This window comes from Anopheles moucheti, chromosome 3 (genome assembly GCF_943734755.1).
Source record: "Anopheles moucheti chromosome 3, idAnoMoucSN_F20_07, whole genome shotgun sequence".
Taxonomy (NCBI): domain Eukaryota; kingdom Metazoa; phylum Arthropoda; class Insecta; order Diptera; family Culicidae; genus Anopheles; species Anopheles moucheti.
Window position 1 is genome coordinate 37,014,353 of NC_069141.1, and position 19,532 is coordinate 37,033,884.

At 37.8% G+C, this 19,532-nt stretch overlaps 1 protein-coding gene across 1 annotated transcript in view; it reads right to left on the minus strand.

Annotated features, from left to right (window-relative positions):
• Positions 1 to 9,130: 9,130 nt before the first annotated feature.
• The window catches only part of LOC128302049 (ubiquitin-conjugating enzyme E2Q-like protein 1), a 36,908-nt gene continuing 26,506 nt past the window's right edge, over positions 9,131 to 19,532 (minus strand). Inside the window, exons 2-5 of the mRNA XM_053038763.1 lie at positions 12,992 to 14,010; positions 11,691 to 11,832; positions 11,234 to 11,583; positions 9,131 to 10,331 (exon numbers count right to left, since the gene is read on the minus strand). Coding sequence (XP_052894723.1) covers positions 10,247 to 10,331; positions 11,234 to 11,583; positions 11,691 to 11,832; positions 12,992 to 13,359 — 945 coding nt within the window. The 5' untranslated portion in view covers positions 13,360 to 14,010 and the 3' untranslated portion in view covers positions 9,131 to 10,246. The remainder of the gene's footprint in view (positions 10,332 to 11,233; positions 11,584 to 11,690; positions 11,833 to 12,991; positions 14,011 to 19,532) is intronic.

Here is a 19,532-nt window from a genome sequence, read left to right on the forward strand (position 1 = left end):
TCCAGAAACAAGAATAATATTACAAGCAGGACAGTATTCTTCCATATTAGATGCAACAGAAAAGGTGTTAGAAAGCGAAAGAATACAAAACTCTACGCAACAAGTACTGTCATTTAGACAAAAATTTGATACCCCAATTCGTTCCTTTAACAGTGGCCATAGCAATCAATACACCCGAAATATGTTCAACAGACCACAACAAAGAGGAAATTTTATCCCAAACAGGCAAACAAACACTAGGTTTCAGCACAATAATTACTCCAATAACACTAACAGACGATTTTTTAGAAACACGAACAGAAGCAATAACAGGGTATACACGACACACGCCATCGAACAGGAAAATTTTTTAGAAGAAAACCCGCAGCATACCGATGGCCAATCCTAGCTATAAACTTGAATGCTAATAATATTATAAAAGTCAGAGTTAAAATGTCAACAGACGATTACAGCCACCTCATAATAGACACGGGAGCAGATGTTTCTTTGTTTAAAATAAATAAGATTAGGCAAAACCATCAAATATTCGCACAGAACAAAATTAACTTAACCGGTATCACGACTCACTCAATAGACACTTTGGCTACTACAAATACAACTATAAGCTTCGGTGACACTTCTGTCAATCACCAATTTCATCTGATACCAAAAGAATTAGATATTGGCGCAGATGGCATATTAGGTAGAGATTTTTTTGCCCAATTTAGATGTGTGATCGATTACGAGCACTGGTTATTAAATTTCAACCATAACGGTTTAACTATCTCCCATCCAATAGAAGATTACACAAATGATGGTTTTATGCTACCAATACGAAGCGAAGTTATACGGAAAGTGAATCTACCTAATATAATAGAAGACTCTATCGTTCTTGCGGAAGAATTCAGGCCCGGAATATTTTGCGGAAATTCAATTATATCTAAAGAAACTCAATACGTTAAGTTTATCAACACAACAGATAAGAACGTATTTGTAAGTAATAGATCATTTAAACCTCAAATAGATTTAGTAAAAAATTACAATGTAAGCAAGCAAACCTACCCCAAAGGCGTTGATACTTCTAGGGTTAAAACAATAATTAATACAATAGAAACAAAAAACGTGCCAGCATATATTGAGAACGATTTAGAGAAACTTTTATCGCAATATACAGATATATTTTGCATAAACGAGGATAAAATCACCACAAATAATTTTTATAGGCAGTCACTACAGTTAAAAGATAACATTCCATGCTACATTCCGAATTATAAACAAATTCATGCTCAAGCAGATGAAATTAAACAACAGGTTGACAAAATGTTAAAGGATGATATTATCGAACAATCTGTTTCATCCTATAATTCTCCAATACTGTTAGTACCAAAAAAATCAAGCACGGAAAAGAAATGGAGGCTAGTAGTAGACTACCGCCAGCTAAATAAGAAAATAATGGCAGATAAATTTCCTTTGCCCAGAATCGATGAAATACTAGACCAACTTGGTAGAGCAAAATATTTCACAACACTGGACCTCATGTCGGGTTTCCATCAAATTCCCCTGGATACAAAATCTAGAAAATATACTGCGTTTTCAACCGCTTCAGGGCACTATCAATTTAAAAGATTACCATTCGGACTAAATGTGAGTCCCAATAGTTTCCAACGTATGATTACAATAGCAATGGCAGGATTAACCCCAGAGAGTGCTTTCGTTTATATAGACGATATCATTATAACAGGATGTACTGAAAGGCACCATCTCGATAATTTAAAACGGGTTTTTGATAGACTACGTCATTACAATCTCAAATTAAACCCTCAAAAATGTAAATTTTTCCAAACAGAAGTCACTTACTTGGGTCACAAAATCACAGACAAAGGAATATACCCAGACGAATCTAAATTCGAAGCAATAAAGAACTATCCCAAACCGCGTAACGCCGACGAAGTTAGAAGGTTCGTTGCATTTTGCAATTATTACCGCAAATTCATTCCTAACTTTGCGCAAATCTCAAATCCTTTAAACAATTTGTTGAAAAAAGGAAAAACCTTCTGTTGGTCACAAGAATGCGAAAACGCTTTTGACACTTTACGCAAGAAACTTTTGTCACCTATAATCCTAAAATACCCTGATTTTTCAAAGGAGTTCATAATCACTACCGATGCATCAGACACAGCATGCGGAGCTATACTTTCACAAATAACCAACGGAAATGACCATCCCATTGCTTTTGCCTCTAAAAGCTTTACTAAGGGAGAGAAAAATAAGCCAACCATAGAAAAAGAGTTGACAGCTATTCATTGGGCTATCAATTACTTCAAACCTTATGTCTACGGTCGAAAATTTAAGATTCGTACTGACCATAGACCTTTGGTATTCCTGTTTAACATGAAAAACCCAACCTCCAAACTAACACGAATGAGATTGGACCTGGAAGAGTTTGAGTTTGAAGTAGAATTCGTAGCTGGTAAAACCAATGTCGGTGCTGACGCCTTATCAAGAATCATAATCAATTCAGATAGTCTGAAATCATTGTCAGAACATACTAATGAAACTATCAGCAATCAAGCGTTAGTAGTAAAAACTAGGTCAATGGCAAGATCTAATAAAGAGGAAATAGCGCCAACAAGCCAGAAGGATAGCAGAGAAAAAATAACCACACCATCGTTTTGGAACACAGAACATTCATCAGAGGTAAATAAGTTGCTAAAAATTCAATCGAAAATAAGCCAAGGTTTCATCAAAATTTCACTTGTTAATAGCAAATGTAATAAGGAGTTAGACAGTGAAATGATCAGAGTACAACAAGATGGAAGTCAGGCGCTCGAGTCTGCTCTTCTAAAATTATGTGGTTCTGCGAAAAAGTTTAACAGAAATAAACTAGCTATCTCTATGGAGGACGAACTATTTAAGCAATACTCGTTTCAAACCATTAAGGAAATCGCAAACAGAGCCATTTCCGGTTGCGAGATCATTGCATTCAAACCACCAAAGTGGGTCACGAGAAAAAATGAAATAGAAGAAATATTGACCAATTACCACACGTTACCTTCGGGAGGACATGTTGGCCAATATCGTCTTTATTTAAAGATAAGAGAAAATTACAAGTGGAAGAACATGAAAGAAGAAATTCAGAATTTCGTGAAAAATTGCGAATTATGCAAAATAAATAAAGTCACTAGGCACACAAAAGAAACGACCATAATAACAACGACGCCCGCGAGTCCATTCGAAATAGTTTCAGTAGACACGGTGGGTCCATTACCAAAAACACCCAGAAATAACAGATACGCGGTTACTATACAATGCGACCTTACAAAATACATAGTATTGATCCCAACACAAAATAAAGAGGCTAACACAATAGCAAAAACGCTTGTAGAAAATCTTATATTGACATACGGAAAATTTAATGAAATTCGGTCGGATCAAGGGCTAGAATATAACAACGAAGTGTTAAAAAAAATGGCGGAAATACTTAAAATCAAGCAAACATTTGCGACTGCTTACCACCCTCAAACTATAGGCGCTTTAGAGCGCAACCATAGAACCTTAAATGAGTATTTGAGAGCATTTACCAACGAGCATGGGGATGATTGGGATGATTGGGTGAAGTTCTATGAGTTTACATACAACACCACACCACACACAGACACTGGATACACTCCATTTGAACTGTTGTTCGGAAGAAAATCAAATCTTCCGCAAGATATAGTGACAAGCAAAGTAGAGCCATTATACAATCATGAACAATATTATAATGAATTGAGGTTTAAATTACAAAAGTCTAATGAAGTGGCACGAAGAAAATTAATTGAGCAAAAGAAAAAAAGACAGGTAGAAACAAACTGTAACATAAATCCTATTACGATTAGGCCAGGAGATGCAGTATATTTAAGAAATGAAAATAGAAAGAAACTAGATCCAATCTATTTAGGCCCATACACGGTAATTAAAGTCGAACAACCAAATTGTACGATTATTAATAATCATAGTAAAAAGGAAAGTACTGTACACAAAAATAGATTGGTGATACGATGAAAATCTACGCTATACGATTTTCATTTTTAAAAAGGGGGGAGGTGTAGATGAATATTAGATTATGGTTTACTACGTTTATTATAGTACGTACGTTAGATTATAGTAAAATAATTATAGTTAGACATAGGTTCGTTTGTATTTGTTAGTCTGTTAGTATTTAATAGAGAAGAGCGTGATTGGTAGTTGTATAACGAAATAAGATAGAATAGGATAGGTTACATAAAGATAGGGATAGCCTTTAGAATAGTTAGCATAAGAAAATTAGGAATACATAATATTAGCTAGGGTTAGATAGGTAGGATTTTGGTATAAATAGCGGTTAAGGATTAACAGACAGGATCAGAATTTATATCCGTGTAAGGGGAAACTCTGCCCGAAAATAAGCAGAAGCAAAAATCATAGAGCTAAAATAAAGGCCATACACTTGGACGGAATTTTCTTAACTTCGCCTAAATTCATACTACAGTAAAATGCGGAGAAAGGAATCTCAGGTTAGAGCGGCAAACGGAGAGTAATAAAAAATGTACGCTCAAAACCCGAAACGTAATTAATCTTCTGGTGAGTTAATGCAAAATGGTGATGCTAAATAGAAAATGAGGCCAGATATAAAGCATTGAATAACATTTTTAAAGGTAAAGCAACCACCCCGAAGGTTCCAATGGTTTGTTGCATAGACAAAACCTGCCACCCACCCAATTTTAATATTTATGCTCGAGAAATGTAGCAAAATCGTTGGTGTCGCAGGTCAAGCCTGAAAAGGGATTATGAAAACATTTTTATAACCATGGTTATTATTTTCCGTTTTCCTGTTTTGTCACTAGTTTTTTGCTCGTTAAACTTCAAAGTTAACTGACCACAGAACGGAAACGGGGCTCAAAAAATATCGTTCAAGCGAGAATGACGGTGCATCTTTCATAATAAATGAGCTTTTAAATTGGATGAAAGTTCATCTTTATGAGTGTTTTTTTTTATTCTTTTTCCGAATTTCATGCGAATGCATGCACAAGATGCATTTGATGAATGGTGAAAGATGAAATGCTCAAAATCATTCATATTCCTGGAAATATATAATGGCGGAAGCTGACATCTTCATGCTCTTGATGAAAGACAAAATTTTAGGTTAGCATTGGAGTAGAAGTGAATATATATTGTGCTAACTTAAACAGAAATATTACTGGCCTTTCAAGCAATGCAATGAGCTAGTGAATAAAATCTTGAATCATCGGCTATATTACACCTTGGAGAAAGTGTCATAAAATATCATTAGAAATAGTAATCGCAAATTGTTTTTAATTACATATTGTGATAGTGTGCTTAATAAATGCTGCTTAATAAACCACAAGCTCATTACAATTTTGGTTGTGACGCGACTCTTAACTGCCGCAAGCGTTCTACAAAGCGATACAGAGCGAAACAGCGGTTGCGGATGAAGTAACAAATTTTCCAACAATTAACCAATTCATTACCATCCCGTACCATAAGCTTCTTAACCTGTTATGCAAAACTGCATTCCGAAACCCTTCGTTTGCGTGCGTACGGCGAGCGTGATATTGCCGGAAAACTTTCCCAAAAATGGTTTCCCTATTACGGACACCATTCCTCATGGCAACAGGTAACTTAACTGTGCACGTTTACAAAAATTTGCCTTCCAAAGTAGGCAAGTTCCGGGGCTCATTATGGTCGCGCGTTCGTGTAAGCTTTTCGCTTCGAAACCTTCCAACCTTTGGCATTGTGATTTGTTTCCCGCTTGTACACCGTACCGGGAAAAACAACAACCTTTTGCGTGCTCCGTTCAGCTCCGTGAGACCGATTACATCTAATTGCATGTTTTGGTACGGTTAGTTTTTGTTCTGCAGTCGGTGGTATTTTTTATTTAATTTAATTCGGAAAAGGCGATGCTTCACCGTGGAGTGCATATCGCACAGGGGCCTGCATGATTTATTCAAGCAACCGTGCACGCTATTTTTTGCCTTTCGTTTTCTGCAACGAGTTGCAAGAGCCCTGGAACGACATGCAGTGCACCATAAGCTGTGTGGATGTGAGGCTTATTAAATATTAGTGATAAAATGTCGAGCAACTCGCAGGAATTGTTCGTTTAGGTCGCTGGCAAAAACGAAAGGTGTGATAATAGGACGTAAGCAACAATAATTTGAAAGCTTAAGGGCCACTGTTTGGTTTAGTTAAGTTTTCCGGTACAGTGTCCTTAGCATGTTTAGTAAGTCATTAAAATGCTTTTTCAATACAAGCTTCCTATTTATTTGAGCGGTTTTAATACGTTGAGTCAGCGGCGGATCAAACGGTAGGCGGAGTAGGGCCTCGCCGTGTTGGGGGCCTAAAAAATTTGTGCCGATTGTGCGTTTTTTGAAAATTTTACAGCAGAGTTAATTTATAGCAAAACAAATAATTTAAAAGGTAAAAACATGATAAAATATATCCTCCTTGGTTATATAAAACATTTGTTTCTATGTGATAAATTAAATGCAGGGAAGAATATCGACCAGAACCAGGAACACTAATTTTTCCGTTAGTCGAGTAAAATTTCTTCGAAAACTACCAGTTCCGAATGTATAGTACCAGGAGAGCATCCACTGAAGAGGTAGCTCCTGGTACTGCGCCGTAAGGTATGCAATGTTTATACACTAACTGTGCAACCAACTTGCAATGCAATGCGCCGTAAGGTATGCAATGTTTATACACTAACTTCACTCCTGGTCTAATCGATTATCTGGAGATCTTTAAACAACTGAAGAATGTCCCTCAAATCAACATTTGTTGCGATTCAACGTTTGACGATGATTGCTTCTTATTTTTTGGAAAACGATACTGACGATATTAACATGTAATATTCAACGTACCATATGATAATCGTCTTGTTTTGACCTGCGGTTAAAGATTATGATTCCAAATAGATGCGGACTCTACAAACAACAGCTCAACGGGTCAAACAACTCAAGCGAATATTACAAACGAAAACGTAACGGATGATTAAGCTCCTCGCCATGGTGATGGCCATTGGTAGCTGAGATAATACCATGGGACACTAGTGGGCTGTTGTTATATGGGTTTGAGTGGAACGACGCATTTATGCTGATCAATCTTTAACTTCGGTGTGATACGAAACAGATATTCAACGGACTACGATTGTAATAAAACCTAAATCTGTATGAAAAAGCAATCTATTATTTTATCTTTAAATGATCGATGCGTCCCAGGCTGACCATTCGAATGTTGTGTTGGTAATAATTCTTAGCTGCCAAACAATAGTCCTTCAGCTTCATCAATTTGGGTTTTTGGAGTAGTTCTTAAGAATTCCTATTGGAAATTAGCCAAACACTATAGTACTGATTTCAAATAGTAATTATTGTACCAAGTAATAAATAACATAACAAATTTTAATATTGATAAATTTATTCTTGATAATAATCTTACAACCCTTTTTAGAACTTAATTTTATTATGATTTTAAAAGGAAATATCATTACTATTTCACTATCAGGATCGGTCAGGGCATTAGTTATCACTAGTGACTAATTATTCATAACTAATAATAACTTAATATATGACACATTTTATATTAGACGGTACACATTTCCTGCTCCAAACCATTGAAAGGCAAGAAAAAAATCAATTTGCGATGCTATTAATGAAATATTAAATGGGAAATCATCGTATCGCAGTTATGATTTAATAATAGATTTAAGATAGTAACACTTATACAACTCACCACTCGAAATTTGGTCATTTGTAAAATGATTTCATAAACAATTTATTCAGTGTGACATTTTGTTCAAAATACACAAAAGAGTTACAGTATCACTTTGCAATACAAAAAATGATGAATATTAGTGTAAAAATCCATTACCAAAGGCTAAATGCAAATAAAAAAATCTACATCGTGTTTAACGATCCAGCCTTCCCTTCGCTATACAAAAGCGCTACAGCTTTAATGGGGAAAAAATGAAAATTATGTCTTCCATTCTACTGAAAGGTAATTTCGTGAAAATTAGGCATTCATTAAATACCATCATCTACACGATCCCATCTTTCCGATGCATGAGTATGCACACGTACAGCAACGTTTCCTCTTACACCTTACAAAGGGCTCCAGGGGTTTTTTGTGTGTTGGAATGATAGTGCTAGTCGGCACCTATACATAATGTGCCATCAGCATCCGTAGGAACTGAATTATGACGCCCGAGTTAAGCCATGCAAGCAACGTATGTGCCTGCGCACCTACATGCGCGTTGAAGATGCAGCAAAACTGGTATCTGCGAGCGTGCTTTTACTTTGGATGAAAAGATTCGTTACGGTGCATTTCCAGCTGTTGGGCGGTAGAAATTGTGAAAATGGATTTACAGCCGTTTGGGTGCTTGTCGTTACCCGGGGTTTTGTTCGATTCCGCCTGCGCCAGGTACCTAAATAGGTAAATTGGCCATATCTTGTGTGTTACAAAAGGAAAAGGAAAAGGAAAGGAGAAAAACGAAAAAACGGTGGGATGAAAACAAGCCAATTGCTGCCGATGATCTGCTAAGGTAAGATGGTTGGAGACAAATTTATGCTCGTAACATATGACTAGCGGTGTTGGCATAGCACGGTGGGCCAGGTGCAAAAACCGGTGCTGGGAGTGCTGGCAATGGGGAGAGTACCGTAAAATCTATAGCACTTCGAACGTTGTTCCTGCTGCACAGAGCCCATATGCCACAGATGGAGATTATTTCTCAACGACTGGGACGATGCAGATGGTGTAGCGAAGAAGAAAAAACCACCATTCTGCTGTGTAAAATGAAACGAGCAGCAGCAAAGAGTTCTTTTTCAAACCGGCCACAAAATTCTTCGCTCACAACTTATTACGTTCGACAAGATGCAGCTGTGGGAAAGTCTGCACATTTTGTGGTGTGCAATAATGTTGCAATCCTTGCGAATCCTTGCCAATTTCGTACGGTGCTCAGGCTTAGAATTACACCAACAAATGCTACATTAATGGTGTATTATTGCCCGTTTTACAGTGGTGTAAAATGTGCTACGAATGAACAGAAGTTTATTTAATTTCTTTCGATAAGTAAAAAGCGTCTCAAAACTCGCAAAACACCACATTCATGTTCGTTCGTTCGAATACATCTCGTACCATTTAAAATATGCCGTTTATTTACAAAAATCTTATACCATACGTGATGAACAATTTCATAAACAAAGCCACATTTTCTGAGCCCTTCTCACTTCAGCCATAACACGCAATACAAGCGAAGAAAGAGCTTTCTGTAAAGGATCTGCTGCTGCTGCATATGTATAATACTTTGAGCACACGAGTCGGTAGCTGTTTGTTTTCATCATTTCACGTGCTTACACCCAAAACGCTTAGAACATATAGCTTCATAGTTTCGCCACGGACTACGCCCACCCGATCTGCCTGGAGAGTGTGGCTTAGCGGCTTTGTCCCTATTGTGCTACTCCACGCCGTACCGTGAAGCGAGCACTCCAACTTGTTTACAATGGTTGTTTGTTGCCGCTGTACTGTTCCTAATTTCCACATGCTTTTTCACATCTCGGTACGAATCGCTTGACACAGTTAAATACATTGTATGCCCTATCTGATTTTCGAACTATTAATCTGTTTTGCGTTTACTATTCATCGTTTTTGTACATTGCATCGGGAGGGAACGGGCGAGGTTTGGGTTGAAAACAACACGCACACACACACACAGAGACACAGAGACACACTGGAGCGTGTGTTTCCAATTGGCTTCTTTATGCTTCCAACCCAAACGGATCAAAGCTCTAAAAACTTAACGTTGTATAGTTCTTCTCATTACTACTACTCCTTTCAATGTTCTACAACGCACGGGAATCGCACCGCATATTAAATATTGAAAATTATCACCAGTTTTTGATATACGGATGTAATGGTTCTATTCGTCATTTTTTTTGTTTTACGTTATTGTTTCTCGAATCGATTTAAAGCATGAGAAGGATAGAGTTATTTAGGAGAGGGTTTTTTAGTTGTGTGCTTGACATGAGATCCTTTCGCTAGCACTGGTTGACGTGTCCCGTAATGAATTTGTAGTATAAAGTTACTATTGCAATGATGAAACATATGAGCCGTTTATTAGCTAGAAGGTGTATAGTTTGTCACATGCAATGAGACGGTTAATCTGACCAGACCGGTCTCTCTTTTGTTTGCTGACATCATCGTAAGGAGAACAATTGTTGTGTTTCAAATCAATGTTCTAACCATCGTTGAGGGCGGGCGTTACCCAACCATACTTTTCATGTGTTTTCACCAGCGATCGAAAGGCTTCCTCTGCTGACCGTCTGTTTGGAAAAGATAAAGATAAATTTTATAACAAATATTAATGTTTTTTTACCGTATTTCATTAATCTGGAATAAAATCTTAATATATATAGATGGATCGAAGTTAATTGATTAAGTTTTAAATTAGTTGAAAATAATAGGATTTGGGGCATTTGAATTATTTGCATAATTAACATGAAAAAGTGTTAATTACACTTTAACAATAATAAGCTTATTTTAACATTTTTAATATCTTCTTCAACATGATTTTTATTTGTGGTTCCTATAGAATAATTTTAGTTAAAAAATCAGAACCACAGATATTTATAATCAAAGGCTAGCAGCACTTACAATACTCCACAAGTATTATAACTTGCCTTGCCGGGTTTGACAGAGATTAATCAAATATAAAAAAAAGGTGTCCTGCTGAATCAAAACATTTTCATGTTTAAAATATAAAATAATTCAAGATTCTAAAATCTTCTTGATGTTGAAAAGCGATTCAATTGACTCCTTATCAGTATGTGTTTTTTGGCGAGTGAATTTCGGATAATTTCCTTTCTGTATATTTACCGAGCCGTTGGTGGAGTTTTCGTTGGAAGAGAGAGCGAAAAGCCTTTTCGCCCCGTATTTATTACCTAATTCGAGAACTTTTGGTTCGGGCTACATCTTTACTTTAGAACTTATTCGCTCCTCCGACTGTCACTTGTCGGAGGTTTAAAAAATTGTAAACAGTTGGAGCGTATTGTAAACAACGTTCCAATAGTATGAATTCCAAGAAGAGCGTATCTTAGATGCAGGATGCAGATGCACAAAAATACAATGCAAGTTGAATAACATTAAAAAAAACCAGTAAAATATTACAATTGCGATCTTATTTCACGATTATAAACTTTTTGTGGTTAAATTAATTTGCACTTACCGACTGAAATCCTTGGCTGATTTGGGTTTCCTCGACACACGGCCCTGCCCCTTCACTAAGCTTGCCGCAAACTGCATCAGTATCGCTTCGACCGTGTAGGCACTCGCCCATCCACGGGGCGTCAGCAGCTCCATACAGATGGCGCCACCCTCCATCACGAAACCCTTCTCGATCCGTGGCTCAACGACGCGCATAAATGGCGGTGCAAAGGGAAAGTTCTCCGGGAACACCAGATGCAGCAGGATGAAGGGAATGTTAAGTTCGACCAAATCTTCGGCCAGCGGTGAATCGGGATCGATCCGATACAACCGTGCGTGCCACTCGTACAGATTATCATTCATCAACTCTACCTGTGGGTTTTGAAGAGTGCCAAACCACGAGCAAAAATGAGAATTAGCGTGGGAAACGTTTTAGAACGCATCCTGCCAAACGGGGGATGGATTTTATTTGCACTCACCGTAAAGCATGGATCCGTCCGTGAGTGCTGTAACCGTTCGATTTCCTTCAGCTCCTTCATAAGTCGCCTCGAACGGATGGTGGTGTCGAGAGGTTTCGATACAGGAACGTTCACCATGGGAGTCGTGGTAGGGGCCACAACACTGAAAATTGAGAAAAACACGTGCAAAACATAGTTGAATTGGGAAATCATTATAGAACATTAGTATTAAAACACATCAAATGTGACACAATTTTCAGAACCTATGTTTCTCAAACTGACCTATTCCAATATTATGTACATTATATTTCTCTAAAAGTTATGCAAACAATTAGGGATAACGTAGAGCTTTAAATTTTTTAAAATTTTGTCTCAAAATTAATAAAGTAATTTTTCTTAGGGATAACTGGTCGAAGCTTACGTTGTAGAGAACCTATACAGAATTAATAGAGTAACCTCATTGCAGATAATAGATAACCTCATTGCACGTATTGCTTCAATCTATACGTTCAAACTTTAATCTCCTGTATCTCTTTACTGCATGACTGATTCTAAAAGAGTACAACTATATATTATATTTTATATTATGTTATGTATATTTTATATTATATTTTAAATTTTGCATGAATAATATTGGCATGAATGCGAATTGAGTACTACGAATACGAATGAGTACAGCTAGGCAGTAGTTCTACAGTAAATATGTAAGCTTTCTAGGATATAGGATCTACATATTGTAAAATTAAATATCATAACGTTCGATGGTCTCTCGACTGATAGTATGATCGATACATCAGTCCGGAGCCTTAAACTATTTATTTTGAGTTATAGAATTGCTCCTTTTTCTAAAGGTTATGTTAACTACTAAATTAGTTTTTACTTAAAATGAATTTCAACGTTATTGCTCCAGGATGAATTTGATCAGCTTATTGATTTTCTTTACTACAAAGGGTCAGGTGGAAAGCATGGTGGTCTTCATGGTGACACAGTTCTATTAGTCAATGTATTAAAATTCCTCAAATATGTGGATATAAATATAGAAAACTGCTTTACAGTCCTAATATTGTTTAAAACTAAAGCCAAAATCAGGAAAATATAAGAAATTATACTAACCAGGAACTACTTTAATGTAAAAGAAAAATAAACATACAAGCAAAGACCACAGGCAATAAGAACCCTGCACATGTAACACTAACTTCTTCAATATAATCCCATAAAATTGCTTTAGCAAACCTGGACCATAAAACAAGACTAAAAAAACACACACTCACAAACACACAAACATACACAAATAAAACCGAATCCTTAAGCCAACAACTCACCATCGTAATCGCCTCATGGGGCTGTCGGTGGTGGCTTTACTGTTGCTGCTGCTACTATTACTACCACTGTTGCCATTCGACACTGCGCTTCCACCGTTCGGCCCACTGCCCGCCACATTCCCCGCGCTCGGTCCACCGCTCCCGCTGCCCCCCGGACCGGTGTGTACGGTCGCCACAGACGACGAGTGGTGCGGGTGATGGTGGTGACCGTGGGGTAAGTGCAGGTGGTTCGAATCTGTAGCATCTGTTGGTGCGGCCGTGTGGGTGCCGTTACCATCCTTGTCTTTACTTTCTTTGCTCTTGCTTTCCGAGCTTTTGAAGAACTTCCTAATGGCGGCCGTTACTTTCTCCTTTGATCTGGACGACATTTTGGGAGGCAATTGTGGGGCAGGGTTCTTCCGTAGGTTTTGCTGTTGTTGTTGTTGTTGTTTTGCCGGTGTCAGTTTTCGGCAGGCGGTCGTTGTAACGCTATAGCCGTCCGTTCGACGTGCGGGCAGTACCGCTGACGTGATGTTTGGATTGGGGAAAGTTTGGAGAAAAAATGAACCAAACCTGTGCCGACGAGGACGTGACTCGCAAGATGAAATGGCTAGCAGGTATGGGCAAAAGTCACCTCAAGACAAGCTTTACACTTTTCCGTAAATGTTTTGCTCGGCTCTTTTTTCTCCCCCCCCTGCGAAAGATCTCGCTTTGAACGTCACTCAAGCGTCGGTGTACGTGTTTGCGTGTTTGGTTCAGATCAAATATTGTTATAAACTTTCCGTTTTCTTTTAAGTGAAACGTTTCTGCTTCTGCACTGCACCATCCAACCACGTTGCCGGTCGTGGGTTTAGGACGTATTGGACGAATTGAGCGTCGAGAACTGAGGAAAACTCGCTTTCGCTTTCTCCCTTCAGCGCTGGATTCGGTTTGAACTGTTTGATTTGGTTATCTTTATTTCAACATTTCCCGCAGCAACTCGTTTCGATGCGAGCTTTCGTCACGGAGCAATACTGCCGACGATCGGTGCCGGCTTTATCCTGCAGATGTACAAGTACCATAAAGTCCTACTGTCACGGATATGGATTTCATGTTGGTTCTGTCCCACCACGAAAAATGGTTCTTTTCGGTTGCTTTCTTACAACCAACGAAAACATCAATCGAAGGTGGGACATAAGCCGAAACCTTAGGTTTATGTTTATTTCTGTTTTGGTTAGCTTCTTGGGTGTGTTTTCATGCATTACAAAATAAAAAATATACTGGTTAGTGTTTAATAAATTTAATCCTTATACGATTCGTTTGTATCGTATCAGTAGTAAGTAAAAAAAAAATCATGTTAAATGTACATTGTTTGCTGGGTTTTTGACAGATAACTCCAAAATATTCTGTAAACTGTCACTAAAATAATACCCAGTCAAATATTAGGAATCTGTAACACAATATCCTGATTTACATTTGCGGCTACAATTAAAAAAAACTGAACGGAAGCACAGCTTATTTATCGCATCTTCTTCTACCCAGAAGAATTTCTTCACGATTGCCATGACAATTCCTGCAAAGAAAAGAAAATGGAAAAGAAGAGTGTTACAATACATTTATTAAAATAATTGCCAACTATCATAAATCTTTGATGACAATTTCTTCTACGGGGCAGCAAAATTCCTTCCCAGTCTGGTCTTAGTTTTGCTTTCAGTAAATCATTCATAATCACATCGTCCAGCACCGGTACCTTTGCCGAGTTAGGCAAAAGCATTCTTATGCCTCTGCACAGGCAGATGGACATTCCATTTGCGAAACGACAACATATCGCTGCGGTCGTAAATTACGATTCCAATTAACCTTAATTCAATACATCTAAAGGTAGTAAATGTTGCAATCATAACCGGGACGGTACGGTTGCAGCTAGGAATACATTATTCAGTGGACGATTGGATCGGCCAGTGACCCAGTTTTACGTGCGTATCGGTTGGGCTCGGAAGCAGTGACATTGCACTGCAACTGGACGGTTAGATTAGGCCGCAATTTAATCGGGATTTGATTTAAATGAATAGTTGTAGAGATATCACACGGATTAGTTGGCGAATGTGTGTCTGGTCTGATGGAGGAAATGATTAGATTGTGATAGTTTAACATAAGCATTATCGTTATAAACTGCGCTTGATGTTTCTCATTCGTGTTATTAGTATCAGATTGGTACGACAAATTTGTTGTATCCGTGTCCAACCATGCTCAGGGGATGCAGCCTGTACAAATACTGGTATAAATAATTAGAGTTAGAGAATCATCAGTTTTGTCCAGAAAAAATATTTAATCTAGTCTTATATATATTTTGATAACCTTTTTCAAAATATTCTGTTACTATCCTTCCATTTTTTAAATTGTACAAACTTTTTACAAAAATTGAACATTTTTTTCACCGGTATTATAAGGTTTTTTCATCTCATTTGTTCTGTGTAATGTACTCAAAATGCTCAATGTATTATTAACCCCCTTTTTTTTTTGGTTAGAACGGCCTAGCTTTTTATCCAAAAACACTACGCAAGCGGAAAGCTAAAAGATATAAAATCAAAAATAATTCTCAGTCAGTATCCACTGTGCAATGGAGGCGCCCAGTGGATTATTGTAGGTTCCGGTCTTTATAAACGACATTGCCGAACTGATACTTTTAATTCTATTCACATTAATTTTCGGACTTTAGTTTTGGACATTTGGATGCTTGCTCAGATTCCTCATCCTTCATCACATTCAAACGGAACAACCATACTGGGGAGGCTTTCGACTACCAGAAGCATGTGCCTCATATTTGAGGGAAGCATAATTTTTGAGCATCTTTTCTATAGTATGAACTTTAAAAAATGTCAAGATAACATACAATTCTTCCTAATGGTTTAAAAACCCATTCCCCCATATGACTTAGTAGGTCATTAAGCTAATAAGAAGAAAAGGATTGCTCGAATGCGACAAGTCTTTAAATCAATCCCTATGTTTTTCCAAAAAAAAGTTTAGCTTAACGTGATAATATGAGAGTGAAAATTAAGTTACCAAACAATTGGTTTACGGTGTGGTAAGATTTATTTATAAAACAACAAACTACTCTTACACCGCTATGCATTGCGCTTTACCATCACAACATATCATAGGACAAATTCTGTTTCACATTCGTACCGTGCGACAATGTTGAACTTTTTGCCGGATCATGATCACATTCATCACTCATCAGATTGACGTAGACAAATACCAGAAAACTTTACCCTAACATCACTCCACAGGACGGTGGACCGGTTTGCGTGAACCTAGTTGCAACGTTTTAGCGTTTTTTCCCCTTGAACCGTGCGGCACAACAACAACAAAAAACGATCCCGTTGCTTGCAAAACACCGGAGCGATCTGGACAGGCTGGTGCAAAGCCAAGCGCCTGGTACTGGGTATCGTTAGAGCGTGGATGAACGTCATGTGACAGCTGCACTTGCTTCCCATGTCTGGATGCGGCAAGAATAAAGCTATTTATGCAAAAACTAATAAACTTGCAGGTAGCTGTGTGGCGTGTGAGCAGCAGAAGCGATGGGGGATAAAAAACACACACAGCAATCCAGGCACTGGAAGGTGTTGGAGGGAATGGCGGTCAAACATAAACTGGAACGAACATGAAGGCATGAAACACATCCTTCGCATGGTTGTCGTTCATGTTTCATATCAAATTAGTGGGCTTCGGTGTCTGCCGGTAGAGACAAGGTTAACGAATGCGGTCAACCTTCCGTAGCTAAAGTGTAGACATTTTGGGATCGTTATGTTTGCACTGGGATGAAGAGAAAAAGTATTCAAGTTTCTCTCGTTTGCAAATATACGTTCAAGTTGTTTTGCTCTACTGTTTGTTCCGTGAACACACTGTCGGTTTTTACAAAGAGCATAACAGGCAGTAAGCTAAAACAGTGTTTTTTTGTATTCAACGCAAAGCTATAAATTGCTTTTAAATTAAATAGATTAATGAAACTTTCTAACACCATCAAAAGACGCATCTGAAAACAAAGCAAGAAAGGCGGGCTGATATGTCATTAGCTTTTTAATAGAACATTAAAAAATGCAATTCGCAAACAGATGCTCAAGCTAAGCGGATAGGGTTAAATTATTTCCCCACCATTAAGCACGCAACGCGGACACGGACGGCTGATGCTTAACGATACTCGCCGTAGCCGGCAAAATGACCATTAATGTTTCGCTGTAACCAGTGAACAAAGGCAAGATCAACATCGTTGAATCGTTTAGAGGGTCGAAATTGCCATTTTTATTGCTCAATTCGGTATTCCGTCGTGCGCATTTATACTTCAAACGATAAAGTGAGAGCTTCGAGGTGTCTGCAGTCAAATAGTTTCAAAGTCTTTTGTTATGGACGAAGCTATCTAATGGCGTTGAATTAATTTTTAAACAATAAAAATGTGCTTTAAAGAGTTATTTTGTGAAGGAGTTGTAAATATACAATATTTATTTATTTATTTATTTATTTATTTATTTATTTATTTATTTATTATATTTGAAAGAAAGTTACAAAAATTTATATTCAATGTTTTATTATTGTATAAGGACAAATCTTATTACATTATTAATATTTAAAAAAAAATGGTAATTTAATGTTGGTAGAAGTCTCGCTGCTCTCCATCAATAATGTATATCATTACATGTATTCAAAATCTTTAACAAAGGGAATTATAGATCAATTTTTTTTTAAATCAGCTATTAATTATTCGAATTAATGAACTTTAAGGACAAATTAAAAAATGAACTTTCTAATGAACTAATCTCCGACGAATGATTAAACAGTTTCAAGATTTCACGAATTATTTTAAGGACACTCTCGGTAACTAATAAATTCACAGCACAAAAACAAATACTTGTTAACTTATTATGCTATTTTCAATCACATTAAATTGCATCACGTAGAAAACACAGAATAAAATAACGTAGTTCCAACCGATTTCTTTTATAGCTGCTATAGTGAAAGCAGCTGCATTGGTAGACAGTCCTTAGGGACATCTCCTACATAAGATAAGTAAATCTCCCCGTTCATAGTCCCGGTAGTGACAATCTAACCAAAGAATTAACAAACGCACCCTACTTTGCTTGAGCATATAATCTACCAAATCGTGTATTTTAAGGCAAATTTTGAAATATTCTGCATCCTTACTTTCTCCGGAACATCATATTAAAGAACAGCGGTGATGGATAGTAGTCCCGGATCCATGATGAGACAATGAGGTTTCGTCTGGTATTGAGGCGATTTTCCAGCGTGTATGCACTGAATCTTTTCGCGACGTTTTAACGCCAATATTATTTAAATTAAAAAAGAAAATGGCGTTGGTCAAAAAGCACTGTAAGCCACTTCCTAAGCTCAAAATTTTAAGTGCAAAATTCTAATGGATCATTCTTTTAGTCGTTTTTTCTGTTACGCAATTTGGCGTGGAATTCGTCAGAACTAGCTAAAGAATTGCATTACAAGATCCTCACATATTGTGATTTTAAAATGGAGATGACCAACAAAACAAAAACAAACGTACATTGTACAAAGTTACAGGATAAAAAACAAACAAATGACTAACTGGATTAAAAACCAACACCGTAAATGGGGGTATCCCACCCTTTCAAACAAACTTTTACCGATTTCCATTAGCAAATAAAAAGGAAACGATCGTCACATTCGAGTGATGCAACCGTGTTTCAACCCTCTGACATTTGCAGCACACTTCACGCACACTAGTGCAACTGGAGGATGCTAGCAAATTGCATATTTTTTTGTTCATCTGGTGCGCAGTGAGGACTTGCCCGTACTTCAGTTTTCCGGTGTTGCCCTGCCCCGCAATTGTGTTTGTTTTATGGGCTTGGTTCTGCATCACCTTGTTACACAAAAAACATAAAGCAAAATAAAAAACAGGGCTCAGACACTCGAGAAACGGCACACTCGACAGCTAATGGAAACCATCCATCATGGAACTCATACCGTGCCGGATTTACTGATGGTATGCAGCAGAAATAGGGCTGAAATGCGATGCACCACCAACCCCCGAGCGGAGGAAGGCGTGACGAAAGGTCACGGTAGGTAGTCTAGTATCGCGATGTGTGCACGACGAACAAACAGAATATGATTGCAACAACGGAAAAAGTAGCGAAGGAAAAAAGAGTACTGATCCTTACAATCGCACCAACATCGTGCAACATAGTGCATAGTGCGCAGTGATTCTTTTCAGGTTTTTATCGCTGCTCGAGATCGGGCTCAATTGAAAGCAGCCCGTTTTTGTGAGTAGGAGCTAACAAACCGTTCGGCAGATCGATGACGAGAAGAATAATGGCAGTCCTTCAGCGCTTTTATTGTGTGCCGGTGGGTAGGTGAAGGAGTAGTCTTCCTCGAAGGAAATGGGCCCGGGTGGCTTGAAAGGCCTTGTCAACGAGGCCCCAATTCATGTCGGGATACTGTCAATGGTGCTGTGTAATAAATATTTAGATTAATGACTGCAGCAACGAGCCTCGGTGCGTCAGCGTGTACGCACAGCAAAACTTTATGCTTCATAAAATAA